General features: G+C 53.7%; 1 protein-coding gene across 9 annotated transcripts; it reads right to left on the bottom strand.

The window, feature by feature from the left end:
* Nucleotides 1-664: 664 nt before the first annotated feature.
* Nucleotides 665-10,824, bottom strand: ZNF707 (zinc finger protein 707). 9 transcript variants are annotated; one of them, XM_054498953.2, is made up of 7 exons: nucleotides 10,725-10,824; nucleotides 10,153-10,511; nucleotides 5,993-6,090; nucleotides 5,181-5,247; nucleotides 4,104-4,230; nucleotides 3,590-3,703; nucleotides 665-2,355 (listed from the first exon to the last, which is right to left on the bottom strand). In XM_054498953.2, the coding sequence occupies exons 4-7, from the start codon at nucleotides 5,193-5,195 to the stop codon at nucleotides 1,496-1,498; spliced, it is 1,116 nt and encodes a 371-aa protein (XP_054354928.1). In that variant the 5' UTR covers nucleotides 5,196-5,247; nucleotides 5,993-6,090; nucleotides 10,153-10,511; nucleotides 10,725-10,824; the 3' UTR covers nucleotides 665-1,495. The 9 variants fall into 9 exon arrangements, with proteins under 9 accessions (XP_054354928.1, XP_063525258.1, XP_063525260.1 ...); XM_063669188.1 differs by having other exon boundaries at nucleotides 10,203-10,511; nucleotides 10,725-10,794; XM_063669190.1 differs by having other exon boundaries at nucleotides 10,153-10,292; nucleotides 10,725-10,758.
* Nucleotides 10,825-15,564: the final 4,740 nt, after the last annotated feature.

Genomic DNA, 15,564 nt, shown 5'->3' with positions numbered 1-15,564 from the left:
CCGACTCACGGCCCACCCACCCGACTCAGTCCATCCACCCGACTCACGGCCCACCCACCCGACTCACGGCGCACCCACCCGACTCAGTCCATCCACCCGACTCACGGCCCACCCACCCGACTCACGGCGCACCCACCCGACTCACGTCCCACCCACCCGACTCACGGCGCACCCACCCGACTCACGGCGCACCCACCCGACTCACAGCCCATGCCCACATTTCCATGATTGTCTCGAAAATGACTTCGCACTTGGTTTGCTCCTATCAGGGTCACACACGGCCCCCTCAGCCTTTCTGCGTGCCCGTCTTCCCGCGGAAAGCTGGCCGTCTGGTGGCATCTCCAGCCGGATCTGGCTCGCGGCTTCCTCTCGGTGTGTTCAACCTTCTCCTCGTCCCATTTCTTGTAAACTCGTTTCTGATTGCAACATTACATGTGCATCTGTTGGCCGGAATTCTTTTTTTCTTTTTTCTTTTTTGAGATGGAGTTTCACTCTTACTGCCCAGGCTGGAGTGCAACGGCGCAACCTTGGCTCACCCCAACCTCCACCTCCCGGATTCAAACGATTCTCCTGCCTCAGCCTCCCGAGTAGCTGGGATTTCAGGCGTGAGCCACCACGCCTGGCCTGGCTGCAATTCTTAAAGAAAAACAGGCAAAAGCAAAAATAATCGGCTAACCTGAAACACAGCAGTGTCCCGATCCATTCCCACGGGGGTCTTCCCTTGGGAACACCACTGGCAGATTTTTATTTCTGGCTGGATAAGCAGACACCTTAAGTTTAAAACGAAGAGGTCACCTCTTCCCCACGAAATGCCCTGTGGTGGGTATGGCCACCTCACTGCCCTGAGACCCAACTTGATCTCCCAATTCCAGGTGCGTGACCCAGGCTCTGACCAACAGAGCTGGGTGGAGGCCGTTCCTGCAACACTGGGGGTGGCCCTGACCTAATCACCACTCCCTAATCCTTGAATGAGGTTCAGTATTACAAAGGCTCTTGTTTCTATGGCCCAGCGCAGAGGCTGCAGGAGGGTCTTTGCCTCTGTGCAATGCTCACAGCTGCCTCCCCCAAGACAGAGACAAGAAGGGAAGCCAGACCGGGCAGCCAGCATGCGGTGCAGAGCCGGGAAGGAAAGGCCCAGCAGACGGCCACTCGGGGCCAGGGTGGAGTCCCTGAGCCAGACAGCTGTGGGCACCGGGCAGGCTTCTCCGCCTCTGAGCCCGGCCTGGCATGTGGCTCCGGGGTCGCACACGCTCTCAGCACATCCCCAGGATGCCCGGTGCTGGGGCGCAGCCCCCGCCATCTCCGGCGTACCCATGGATCCGCTTCTCCCGCCTGGCAGTTTTCCCAGTAAAACTCGGGGGACTGGGGAGCTCTGAGGACTGAGAAGGCTTCTTTTCAGGTTGATTTTCCAGGCTGAAGAGCAACTTCTCACTGCAGCCCTCCCTCAGGGCCCAGTACTCCCGCAGAGGCGCAGCACTCCACGCTTCGGGCGCCCCTACACCTCCCCGTGCCTGTGAGTTCTCTGATGCCGCGTGAAGAACCCCAGGTGGCGGAAGCCTTTCCCGCAGTGGCCGCACTTGTAGAACCTCTTTGTCAAGTGCAGCCTCCGGTGGATGCTGAAGCCCTTGGGCCACCGGAAGGACTTGCCGCACTCGGCGCAGGTGTAGGGCTTCTCCCCGCTGTGGACCCTCTGGTGGTGGCTGAGGTTCTCCTTGGTCCGGAAGGCTTTGCCGCAGTCCGCGCAGTAGAACGGCCGCTCCCCGGTGTGCACCAGCTGGTGTCTGAGAAGGTTGGACTTCTGCTTGAAGGCTTTCCCACAGTCGCCACACGAGTAGGGCCTGTGCTCGGTGTGGACCTTGCGGTGCTGAGCCAGGCGGTCCTTTAGGCTGAACGCCTGCCCGCACGCCTCGCAGCAGAAGGGCTTCTCGCGCGTGTGGTTCTTCTGGTGACGCTGCAGGTTTGAAGCCCACCGGAAGGTCTGGCCACACTCGGGGCACTCGAAGGCCTTGGTTCCCGTGTGCACCGTCTGGTGAGCGAGTAGCCGGCTGTGGCAGCTGAGCGCCTTCCCGCACGTGCCGCAGATGAACGACAGCTCTACCGCGCGCTGCTTCCGGCGCTCTCTGCGGCCCGGCCGCAGCCCACAACACTGCGTGAGCATCTGACACGGGAAAGCCGTGGGCTTGGCGTCTGTCCTTTCTGGAGCAGCTCTGGGAAGCTGCCCGTCATCCGTGTCCAGCCTGAAGCCCTTCCTAAAGCTGCTTCTTTCCCTGGCTCTTTCTCGCCGCACGTGGGTTTTCTTGTGAGCCCAAGCTGGATGATCACAGTGTCTCTTGGGGTCTGCAGACTTCCTTGCCCCTGTGGAAGGAACAGACACCCTTACACAGAGCCCGTGGCCCACAGCCAGGCAGTGCCTCCAGCAAAGCCCAGAGGACCCTCCTGCTGTGTGCGTGGACTGGCTTCCGTCTACTCAGCTCATTCCACATGGCTACGAGTGATCAGGAAAACTCGTTCAAAGAAACACAGATGAGCCACAAATATCAACAGTGGAAACCAAGATGAGCTCAGATGCTTCCCCAGCCCCGGTGGCACGCAGGCCACCTGGCACTGCTGACGTGAGGGAGCACCAACACATGCCTGCCAACCAACAGAAGCAACTGGGCAAGAGTGTCCTTTCACCCTGTCCACGCCGGCAGGCCCCACTCATGCAGGTGGAGGTCGTGCCAGATGTTGTCTGGAAGACGGGTAGCTCCACATGATTCTCAACCACTCAGCCTCAGAGCCATGGCTCCCTCTAGCCAGGGGCTCCACACACCCAGGGACCAGATACCTCCCCAGCCGGGGGCTCCACACACCCAGGGACCCAACACCTCCCCAGCCGGGGGCTCCACACACCCAGGGACCTGACACTCCCCAGCCGGGGGCTCCACACACCAGAGACCAGATACCTCCCCAGCCGGGGGCTCCACACACCCAGGGATCCGACACTTCCCAGTCAGGGACTCCACGCACTCAGGGACCTCCCAGGGCTCGTGTTCACATAGCTGCTCCATCCCACTCTGAAAATCTAAGTAAAAAGCAAAACCCCTCTGACCACTGCCCCAAGAGCAACCCTCACCTAATGGAGGGAAGTATGGTCACTGTCCCAGTTTTGCAAACATGGACGTGGAGCAAACTCCTACCCAGAGCCACATACCTGGAGACCCTCACGTGCAGTCAGTACCAGGCCTGGGACCCCACGTGGCCATCACAAGGAGGTCAGACACCCACACCAATGGCCTCCGCCGGACAGCACCTGGGTGGCTAGGTGCAGCCTTCAAGTGTCACTCTGGCCTCGGGCCCCTCCCGAGCTGCAGCTGTATGTCATCCTGCACCACCATGCCTTGCGAGCCCCGCCCCCGGCCAGTGTCCATCAGGGCAGGAGCGTGGCCGCCCCTGCATCTCTAATGCCTGTCTAATTTAGAGAGCGGCTGTGTGTCTGCTCTCCCATGGGAAGGACACACCCTCGGTCACTGCAGCGTGCTGAGCACTCACCCAGGAGCTGTGGGCCACAGGGACGGGGCCAGCTGAGCCCAGACAGCCCGGCACTCACCTGGCTGGGGCCCTCTCTGCACTGCCTGGAGCTCAGGTCTCTCCCGGTCTTCAACCCACGGCTCTTCCCACTGTTCCAGGCGAGAGACGAGGTCTGGTCTGGGGCTGCAAAATCCTTCTCAAAGGAGAGAAAAGGTTCTGTTTTACTTGTACTGAGGACAAAGTGAGGGTCGAGGCTCAGAGCAGTTGTGCATCAGCCTAAGAGGCCAGGCCAGCCCTCGGGAGGCCCTGGAGAAGCCACCCCGAAGCAGAGATGACAGGAAGGGAGGGGCCTGGACACCAAGGCCCACGGAAGGCCCTGGCAAGGTCAGAGGAAGGAAGATGAGGCTGCCTCCAGGGAGCCCGAGAGAAACGCTGAGTGGGCCCGTCTGTCTACAGAGGCCAATAACTTCTAGCTCCTGAGCCCCCTCGGCTGGGAGGCCCCACTACTGTCCTGGACCAGCCAGACCCAGAGGCAGCAGCAGAGCTCTCCCAGCGCTCACCCCGTGCTCACACAGCGCTCAGCCCGTCCTCACCCAGAGCAGCCACACTGCTGAAGTTGTCCAGCATCACGTCCCGGTAGAGGGCCCTCTGGCTGGGTTCCAGACACGCCCACTCCTCCCTTGAGAAGTAGATGGCCACGTCCCTGAAGGTCACCGGCTCCTGCAACACACACAGCTCCCGAAGAGGCCATTCCCAAGAAAAAGAAGGCTCAGCCCACAGGTCTGGGTGGGAAGGGGGAATGGGGGTGGCCCTGCTGTGGACTGATTGTTTGTGTCCCCTAAATCCATTCACTGAAGCCCGGAGCCCCGAGTGGCTGTGTCTGGAGGCGGGCCTCTGTGGAAGAAATTAAGGTTAAGTGAGGTCAGAAGGGAGGGGCCCTGACCCATGGGCCTGGTCCTCACAGGAGACTCCAGAGAGCCCCCCGGCTCCCTCCCCGCACACGCGTGAACAAAGCACAACAGTGGCCGCCGCCAGAAACCAGATCTGCAGCACTCTGATCTTGGACGTCAGCCTTCAGAACAGAGGAAGTGTATGTGTAAACCGCCCACTGTGTCATGTTTGGTTATGGTAGCTCTAGTGGACTAAGAGAATCTAGTCTATTTTCCTACAACAGCCACTACTCTCCTAGTGTCAATGAATCCAATTTTCTTTTCTTTCTTTTTTTTCTTTTTTGAGATGGAGTCTTGCTCTGTCACCAGGCTGGAGTGGTGGCACAATCTTGGCTCACTGCAACCTCTGCCTCCCAGGTTCAAGCAATTCTCCTGCCTCAGCCTCCCGAGTAGCTGGGCCTACAGGTGCGTGCCCAGCTAATTTTTTGTATTTTTAGAAGAGATGGGGTTTCACCGTGTTAGCCAGGATGGTCTCGATCTCCTGACCTCGTGATCCACCTGCCTCAGCCTCCCAAAGTGCTAGGATTACAGGCATGAGGCATTGTGCCCGGCCCCAATTTTCTTTTCTCTTTCCCCACCCCTTAAGAGAGAAGGCAAAATGGCAGACACGGGCACAGTGCCTGGAAAGCTGCTGCCACAGACCCTCCCCGCATGTGTGCTGGGGTCTCAGGCAGCCGGCAGGGCAGAAGGGAGGCTGTGCTCAGCAGCAGCGGGGCTCACCTGGGCCACGTCCATGGGAACAGCGAGGCCACCCCTCTGGGGAAGCACAGTGCCAAGGAGGGCAGATCTGGGGAGACAAGAAATGTAAGCGGGTGTAGCCGGCCCAGGAATGCCCACCTCACCTGACCCCAGGAGCCCCCCACTCAGCAAATCAAAGGGAATTCAGGAAAAATGAGTGATGCACACACAGGGTCTGCTCTGTAACTACTGACAGCCACCAGGTGTGGGGAAACTTGGCGGTGGTGAGGGGCCAACATATCTTTAAGGGACAGCTGGGTGCGGTGTGCCACCTCCACACACAAGAACTCTGAAATACCAGACAGCAAGCCAGGCCTGTCACCAGAGGAGGACAGAGGCCACTGCTGGCTGAAAGCCAACAGCCTAGCTGCAAACACAGACTGGAGAGTCTAACCGCAACTGAGGCAGCGGGGGCTCCTCCTCAGGAGACAGGCGGGCAGCCCGTTCCCACGGCGCTGTGCCCGGAGGATGCTCTCGGGTACGCTACAAGGAGGCCACCTCGCAGCCTTCCCCCAAGTGAAAACCTGGTGCAGCCCCGAGAAACCCCATTAATCTTCATTGAGTCTCCAGATCAAGCCACAAACTCCCCTAAACCTTAGGGCCCCAGCCCACTGAGATCCAGCTTCTACCCCCAGGTCTGTGGAGAACCACCCTGGCATCCCACTGCCCTCCTGCCACAGTGGGTCCTGCCCCAAGATGCAGTCAGAGCCCCAAGATGCAGAAGAGGCCAGCCCCACAGGCACCCCTGAGAAGAGACAGAACCAGCTGGAGGAAGATGGCCCATGCCTGGTTACCTCGTCAGGGGAGGGGAGGAGATGTCACTCCAGACCCTACAGACACGGAAGTATCCTAAAGAGCCGTCAGGAGCAACTCATGCAAACAGGTTCAGCAACTGAGATGAAATGGACAAACTCGATGAAAAACACAGTATCATGAAACTGACAAAAGAAAGGGAAGCCTTCCATCTGCTAAGGCAATTGAAAATGTAACTTGAACCCTTCCCACACAGAAAATACCACACCCAGCTGGATTCCCTGGTAAACTCCACCAGAGCCTACGGAAGCACAGTACTGATCTTAGAAGCTATTTAGTGAACAGAGGAAGAGCAGACGCTATCCAGTCTCTCTTAATGAGGCCAGCAAAACCCAAACCGAAAACCTGATAGAGATATTACAAGGGGCCAAGCACAGTGGCTCACGCCTGTAATCCCAACACTCTAGGAGGCTGAGGCAGGAGGACTGTTCGAGCCCAGCAGTTGCCCAGCCTGTCTCTATAAAAAATACAATAATTAGCAGGCCATGGCAGTGCACATATGCAGTCCCAGCTACTCAGGAGGCTGAGGTGGGGGGACTGCTTGAATACGGGAGGCGGAGGTTGCAGTGAGCTGATATCATGCCACTGCACTCCAGCCTGGGTGTTAGACTGAGACCCTGTCTGAAAAAAAAAAGATATTACAAAAAAATTACCTACCAAACTCTCATAAACACAAATTTTCAAAAAATATTAGGAAGCCAAATCCAGCAGTTTATAAAAAGAATTCTGTCATGACCAAGTGATGTGGACCCTAAGAGTACACAGCTGGTTCGATCCCCATTAACTGCAGTTGGTGCCCAGGAGGCTCCCTCCACCACCGGCGCTCAACACTCACTGCATGGGGCGGTTCCCTCGGCGTTCAACCCTGACCCCTCGTCCCTCCCACCTCCAGCACAGCAGGTACACAGACATTCCCTTTCTCCTTCTGACACTCACGGGTGGTTACATTAACTGCTACATGTTTTCATGAACATGCTTTTCAACTTGATTTTTTTTTTCACTCTTTCAACAGCATAGCATCAACTTTAATCACAAAGTTAATCCCCAACATTTACTGTTATTTGAAAATGACATAACTCCATCCTGGCTAACACGGTGAAACCCCATCTCTACTAAAAATACAAAAAATTAGCCGGGCGTGATGGCACGCGCCTGCAGTCCCAGCTACTTGGGAAGTTGAGGCAGGAGAATGGCACGAACCCGGGAGGCAGAGCTTGCAGTGAGCCGAGATCGCGCCACTGCACTCCAGCCTGGGCAACAGAGCAAGACTCTGTCTCAAAAAAAAAAAAAAGAAAAGAAAATGACATAACTAACCAAATCAACAGAATAAAGGAGAAAACCATGTAACAGCTATTATCTCAATAGCTGCAGAAAAGGCATTTGTTGAAATTCAACACCTTATCCCAACAAAAACTCTCAGCAAACAAGGAACAGAAGAGAACTTCCTCAACCTGGCAGACCTGCAACAAACATCCTGCTTCATGGGCCACTACGGAGCTCTTTCCCTCTGAGACCAGGAACAAGCAGGGCTGTCTGCCCACTGCTTCTCTCTATCACCTTATTGGAGGCCTGAGTCAGTGCAAGGAGGTAGAAAAAACACATAAAGCCATAAGATTACAAAGAAAGAAGTTGGTCGGGCGTGGTGGCTCATGCCTAGAATCCCAGCACTTTGGGAGGCCGAGGCGGGTGGATCACCTGAGGTGAGGAGTTTGAGACCAGTCTGGCCAATATGGCAAAACCCTGTCTCTACTAAAAATACAAAAATTAGCCAGGCGTGGTGGCAGGCACCTGTCATCCCGGCTACTTGGGAGGCTGAGGCAGGAGAATCGCTTGAACCCGGGAGGTGGAAGTTGCGGTGAGCCAAGATCGCACCATTGCACTCCAGCCTGGGCGACAAGAGCAAAACTCCATCTCAAAAACAAAAACAAACAAACAAAAAACACAAACTGGAGGTAGAGGTTGTAGGGAGCCAAGATTGTGCCATTGCACTCCAGCCTGGGTGACACAGAGAGACCATCTTCACAACATTGGGGTAGACAAACATTTCTTTCATGGATCCCCAAAAGCACTTTTAAAAAATTACAAATCCAGGCCGAGTGCAGTGGCTCACGCCTGTAATCCCAGCACTTTGGGAGGCCGAGTTGGGCGGATCACCTGAGGTAGGGAGTTTGAGACCAGCCTGGCCAACATGGAGAAACCCCATCTCTACTAAAAATACAAAATTAGCCAGGTGTGGTGGCGCTTGCCTGTCATCCCAGCTGCTCGGGAGGCTGAGGCAGGAGATTCACTTGAACCCAGGAGGCAGAAGTTGTGATGAGCTGATATTGCACCATTGCACTCCAGCCTGGGCAACAAAAGCAAAACTCCGTCTCAAAAAAAAAAAAAAAAAAAAAAAAAAATCACAAATTGGATTTATCAGAATTAAAAATTTTTGTTTACCAAGGCAGTTAAGAAAAAAAAAAAAAGGCGACTGGGTGCAGTGGCTCACACCTGTAATCCCAGCACTTCGGGAGGCCGACGCAGGGGGACTGCTTGAGGCCAGGAGTTCGAGACCAGCCTGAACAACATAGGGAGACCTCTGTCTCTATTGCTTAAATTTTTTTTTTTTTAAAAAGAGACACAAAGGTAAGCCACAGACTAAGAGAAAATATTCCCAATACGTGTATCTGACAAAGGACTTTATATAAAGAATTGTAACTCCTACAAATCAATAAAAAAGAGAAATAAAATTTAAACTGGGCAAAATATTAGAACAGATACTTCAACCAAAGTTATATAACGGTCTATAAAAACATGAAAAGGCACACTGAGCACATGGGTCATGGGTGGTGTTTTCCAATCAAAACACCTTGCCGAGTTCCTCTAGCAAGTAGCAATGACCACAGTGATAAAAATAACAGCTCCCGGCCATTCGCGGTGGCTCACACCTGTAATCCCAACACTTTGGGAGGCCGAGGCAGGTGGATCACCTGAGGTCAGGAGTTCGAGACCAGCCTGGCCAACATGGTGAAACTCCGTCTCTACTACAAATGCAAAAAATTAGCCAGGCTACTCAGGAGGCTGAAGCAGGAGAACTGCTTGAACCCGGGAGGCGGAGGTTGCAGTGAGCCGAGATTATGCCACTGCACTTCAGCCTGGGTGACAAAGCAAGACTGTCTCAAAAAAAAAAAAAAAAAAACACCCGCTTCCCTCAGCTCAACAGCTGTGTTTGCACTACAACCTGGGCTGGGCTTCCCAGCCTGGAAAGCAGAGTCGGGGAGAACCGTGAGATAGGCCAGGAAAGAGGCTAAGGCCTGATTCCTCAAGGCATCCTGAGCCATGGTTTCATGTGTAATGCAACAAAGTTTAATACAGGAGAACAGAAGGATATTGTCATAGCTACTTTTTTTCCCCTAGGCAAATTAACACAGGATTTTTTTTTCTCTGAGGCAGGGTCTTGCTCTGTCACCCAGGCTGGAGTGCAGTAGTGCAATCACAGCTCACTGCAGCCTCGACCTCCTGGGCTCAAGTGATCCTCCCACCTCAGTCTCCCCAGTAGCTGGGACCAAAAGTGCATGTGCCACCATGCCCTGCAATTGTTTAAGTTTTTTGCAGAGACGGGGTCTCACTATGTTGCCCAGACTGATCTCAAAACTCCTGGCCTCAAGAGATCCTCTGGCCTCAGCCTCCCAAAGTGCTGGGGTTACAGGCGTCAGCCACAGCATCCGGCCTAAGCTACCTTTTTTTTTTTAATAAGATGGAGTCTCGCTCTGTCTCCCAGGCTGGAGTGCAGTGGCGTGATCTCTGCTCACTGCAACCTCTGCCTCTTGTGTTCAAACGATTCTCTTGCCTCAGCCTCCCCAGAGTAACTGGGACTACAGGCGCGCACCACCACACCCGGCTAATTTTTGTATTTTTTGTAGAGACAGGGTTTCACCATGCTGACCAAGCTGGTCTAGAACTCCTGGACTCAAGTGATCCACCTGCCTCGGCATCCCCAGAGCTGAGATTACAGGCGGGAGCCACCTCGCCTGGCTAAGCTACATTTTAAAAAAGAGCCTCTGTGATGAACAAATGAGAAAGCAGCAAAACAGGATGGGGGTGGGGAGAAGACAGGGAGGCGTTCAGGTGACAGATGAAGATGGCCAGGATTAGGACTTACAGGGTGGGAATGGCAAGGAGGCAAATGGTTCAGTTCTGGAGCTAACGCACCAGTGACTGTGTGGCTGGGCGTGGGCAGGAAAGCAGCAGCGAATCTCGGGTTTCTGCCTCCTCCCCTTCGCGGTGGAATGCCTGGGAGGACTAGAGGGTGGGGTGTGGAGGTTACAGGAGCTCAGCCTGGGGCCGGGGAGCTTTGGGTGTTATGAACCAAGTCTAAGCGCTTCGGTTTCATCGGAGCGATCGGGCTGGAGACACAGGTGTGGAAAGTGTCTATGAGGGATAACTGAGGTCACGATCGTGGACGGGGTCAGCCAGGGAGAAACCAGCTGCAAGACGATACGCAACCGGGTCCTGACAAACCTGCAAGTGTAAGGAGCGAGGAGAGAAGAGGAGGCTGAGCCGGAAGAAGCTGAAGAACAGCCCCGGTATAGCCCGGGACACCGGCAGCCTCCCCGGTCTGTCCCAGCAGCCGCGACGCTGGGTCTCGCAGTCCTGGGGCGGCCGCAGAATTAGAAGGTTTGACAGCCCACGACCCAGGGACGGAGGGGCGGCGGGGGGCACGGGCACACTCACCAGAGGGGCGTCCTCAACTAGGATGCTGCATCCACTACGCGGCGCCGGTAGCCCAGACTTCGTTACAAACTTCCCGAGCGGAAGTTGTTATCCGAAAGCTTCCGGCCCCTCTAGGAGCCCACGTCTCGGTGGTGCGCGCTGGCCTTCAAGGCCGTCCAGGCCGCCCGCCTCGCTCCCCACCTCTTGTGGTTCCGCCCCAGCCGGCAGGCCCCGCACCGGTCACAGCCAAGCGCTACGACACCCGGCTGATTTTTTTGTAATTTTGGTGGAGATGGGGGTTTCACCATGTTGGTCAGGCTGGTTTTGAACTCCTGACCTCAGGTGATCCGCCTGCCTTGGCCTCCCAAAGTGCTGGGGTTACAGGCATGAGCCACCGATCCTGGCCCTCTTAACCTAAAGTCGGCCTAAAGGTTTATCCTACAAAGTGAACTGTAACCTAACTGGAGGTTTGAACAGACTGTCACTTGCTCTCGTACCAGTCACCCAGTTCCAGCCAATCAAGGGTGTAGGGTCCAGCCCTACGGGGCTAAGCGGGTGTTGTCCCAGTGTGCGGAGACGAGAGATTGTAATAAATACACAAGACAAAGAGATAAAGAGAACACAGCTGGGCCCAGGGGACCACTACCATCAAGACGCGGAGACCGGTAGTGGCCCCAAATGCTGGGCGCACTGATATTTATTGCATAGAAGACAAGGGGACAGGGTAAAGAGAGTGCATCTTCTAAGTGATTGACAAGGTGAAGCAAGTCACGTCATTACAGGACAGTGGGCCCTTCCCTTTTAGGTAGCGGAAGCAGAGAGAGAAGGCAGCATAAGTCAGCATTAATCAGAGACTTTAAGACTTTCACTATTTCTTCTACCACTGTCTACTACGAACTTCAAAGAGGAACCAGGAGTACGGGAGGAGCATGAAAGTGGACAAGGAGCGTGACCACTGAAGCACCACAGGGAGGGGTTTAGGCCTCCGGATGACTGCGGCCAGGCCTGGATAATATCCAGCCTCCCACAAGAAGCTGGTGGAGCAGTGTTCCCTGACTCCTCCAAGGAAAGGAGACTCCCTTTCGCGGTCTGCTAAGTAACGAGTGCCTTCCCAGACACTGGCATTACTGCTTGACCAAGGAGCCCTCAAGCAGCCCTTAAGCGGGCGTGACAGAGGGCTCACCTCTTGCCTTCTAGGTCACTTCTCACAATGTCCCTTCAGTACCTGACCCTATACCCACCGGTTATTCCTAAGTTATATTAGCAATGCAACAAAGAGTAATATTAAAAGCTAATGATTAATAATGTTTATAATAATGATTGATAATTGTTCGTGATCATCTCTATATCTAATTTGTATTATGACTATTCTTATTCTATTTTCTTTATTATACTGAAACGGTTTGTGCCTTCAGTCTCTTGCCTCGGCATTTTGTAATACTCCACCCACACAAGGGCGGCCAACTGTTCAAACCTAGACACGCCTTTCTATAGATTCCAGGTCTTTAGGTAATCACTTAGCTTATTCAACCAATTGCCAATCAGAAAATCTTTGAATCCATCTATGACCTGAAAGCATCCAAAGTATAGCCAAGAAATATATTTAAAAGTAAAATAGGCCGGGCACGGTGGCTCCTGCCTATAATCTCAGCCACTTTTGGAGGCCGAGGCAGGTGGATCACGAGGTCAGGAGATCGAGACCATCCTGGCTAACACGGTGAAACCCCATCTCTGCTAATACAACAAATTAGCCTGGCATGGTGGCGGGCGCCTGTAGTCCCAGCTACTTGGGAGGCTGAGGCGGGAGAATGGCATGAACCCCAGAGGCAGAGCTTGCAGTGAGCCGAGATCGCGCCACTCCATTCCAGCCTGGGCGACAGAGCAAGACTCCGTCTCAAAAAAAAAAAAGAGTAAAATATTTTGATTTCCTTTATCTGCCATGTGACATTATGCCAGAGTCAGGTTGGAAACTAAGCGAATTATATAGGGTTAAATAAAACCCATCTGATGACATTTTATGGCTTGTAGGGCAGACTCCCCAGGCCCTTTAGATAAGAACTTGGGCAAGAGAAAAAAAGATCAGAGTTTAGTCCTCATTGGTAAAAGAGTGATAGCGACAGGAGGCATGCAGCCAAATGCCCAGCCAAATGGGGGCAGGTCCCCAGTGAAACCTCCACCTGCAAGCTGAAAACAGCTTAAAGCCTGAAAGCCAAGCTGCAAGTCAAATCCTCAGACTGGATTGAGAGCCTGTGTTCCTGTCTGGCGCACTTTCCTCTGATTAGTCCCCACCCTTCACCTATTTTGCATATATCTACCCTTTCCTAATTGGCTTTCTGCACTGTCGTGCCCACCTTTCAGTGGTGCCTTTGCTTTAACCTTTTTTGCATTACTCACAAGCCAATCAGCATGCCCTCCCCATTCTGAGTCCATAACACGGGGAACTTTCCTGCCTTCATGTAGGGGGACCGCCCCATGTCCCCTCTCCACTGAAAGCTGCCCCGTCACCCAGTGAAACTCCCCGCCTTGCTCACTCTTCGATTGTCAGAGCCTCCTCATTCTTCCTGGCCATGGACAAGCACTTGGGAACTCGGGGGAGTTGGCGGGCTGTCTCCTGCAGCAGGTAGTGTGGTCAAGCAAGGCCCGGGCGGGGCGTCACTGGCCGGAGGTCCCTGGCTTGCAGAATGACTGAGAAGAACATCCTGTGTCAATGGGAATATCTTCAAAATTGTTAGTTACATATAATTTAATACTTGTTGATTTGCTGTTACTTATGTTTTTGGTTTTGAGCCTCTGGAATCGGGGCTGGACAGGTGGCCATGGTGAGGTCTGGGGACAAGTTCTCAGTGCCTAGACCAGCAGCTCCCAAGCAGAATCCAGCCCCATGTGGTCCCCTTTTCCCAGCGTTGCCTCCTGGCTATTCTGGGAGAGGTTCGATCCTCCAGTCATCACCTTCACAGCTCTGTCTTCTGTCCTGAGCTCTAACGTAGGATGTAACTTCGGGCCTCAGACAGTAAGGACTCAGACAGCCTTGACAGCCTTCCTGGGTGCCACATGGCTACTTGAGACCCAGGAGGACAGGGAAAGACTGTAGGGAGGGCACCTGTGTCATAGCTTCATGCAGGGAGCCGAAGGCCCTTGGGACATGACCAACTCAGCATTCCGCTGGAGGCTCTATGATCAAACAGCAAACTGTTTATCATGAATGCAGGATGTGGCTAAACTCACGCTGCCCTGCCACCAAAAGGTTTGCTGAGGGCCTCGCTCCCTGGCGCTGGGCTCCTTGAAGTTATCTGTTGAGAAATCTAGCACCTATTGTCCAAAGGATACAGCCTGTCATGGCTGACTGACAATTACCCGACAGTCACCCCCCCTTTCTCACTATCTCTTTTGCCTAATAGATACGGAGGGCTGTGTAAAGCTCAGGGCCCTTGTCCACTAGAGGCAAGGTGCCCCCTGACCCCCCTCTTCCAGATATACTCTTTTGTCTCTTGTCTTTATTCCCAAGTTCGCCCCCTTTGTTCAGTCCCCCAAGTCCGTGCAGGTTACAAGTGGCGCCCCGATCAGTGATAGAATCGGGTGCTCAACAGTTTCAAAACTCTTTTTTTTTTTGGATGGAGTCTGACTGTTGCTCAGGCTGGAGTGCAGTGGTGCAATCTCGGCTCCCTGCAAACTCCACCTTCTGGGTTCAAGTGATTCTCCAGCCTCAGCCTCCTGAGTAGCTGGGACTACAGGGGCCCGCCACCATGCCCAGCTAATTTTTTGTATGTTTTGTAGAGACAGGGTTTCACCATATTGGCTAAGCTGGTCTCGAGCCCCTGACCTCAGGTGATCTGCCTGCCTTGGTCTCCCAAAGTGCTGGGATTACAGGCGTGAGCCACTGTGCTTGGCCAAGACCCCATCTTTTAAAATATATATATATATATCTGAATATAAAACATTGGGAAGAAAAACATCTATAATATTATAAAAGGTGTATGGGCCAGGTGCGGTGGCTCATGCCTGTAATCCCAGCACTTTGGGAGGCCGAGGCGGGCAGATCACGAGGTCAAGAGTTCAAGGCCAGCGTGGTCAACAGGGTGAAACTCCATCTCTACTAAAAATACAAAAAATAGCCGGGCATGGTGGTGCACACCTGTAGTCCCAGCTACTCAGGAGACTGAGGCAGAAGTTGTTTCTTGAACCCAGGAGGCGGAAGTTGCAGTGAGCTTGTAGCGGGACAAGCCACAGACAAAACTCCTCAGACACCAAGTCAAAGAAGGAAGGAGTTTATTTGGCCGAGAGCATTGGCAAGACTCCTGTCTCAAGAGCCGAGCTCCCCGAGTGAGCAATTCCTGTCCCTTTTAAGGACTCACAACTCTAAGGGGGTCCACGTGAGAGGGTCGTGATCGATTGAGCAAGCAGGGGGTATGTGACTGGGAGCTGCATGCACTGATAATCAGAACGGAACAGAACAGGACAGAGATTTTTACAATGTCTGGAATCTATAGGTAACACAACCGGTTAGGTCAGGGGTCAATCTTTAACTACCAGGCCCAGGGCGTGGCGCTGTGCTGTCTACCTGTAGATTTCATTTCTGCCTTTTAGTTTTTACTTCTTATTTCTTTGGAGGCAGAAATTGGGCATAAGACGATATGAGGGGTGGTCTCCTCCCTGATTCTCCCTCTTTGAGACTCTCACTCATTTTATTAGTGGGCGTTCTCACCTTCTTCCTCACTACGTATGTCTTCTTGCATGACAGATCCATAGCGATTCATGATGTACACTTGTGCTGAAGCATTCTTTTTTTTGAGAGGGAGTCTTGCTCTGTTGCCCAGGCTGGAGTGCAATGGCACGATCTCGGCTCACTGCAAGCTCCGCCTCC

The sequence above is a fragment of the Pongo pygmaeus genome, chromosome 7 (assembly GCF_028885625.2).
Source record: "Pongo pygmaeus isolate AG05252 chromosome 7, NHGRI_mPonPyg2-v2.0_pri, whole genome shotgun sequence".
NCBI classification, from domain to species: Eukaryota; Metazoa; Chordata; class Mammalia; order Primates; family Hominidae; genus Pongo; species Pongo pygmaeus.
Note: the sequence above shows the minus strand (reverse complement) of the source record. Positions and strands in the feature narration are given on the sequence as shown.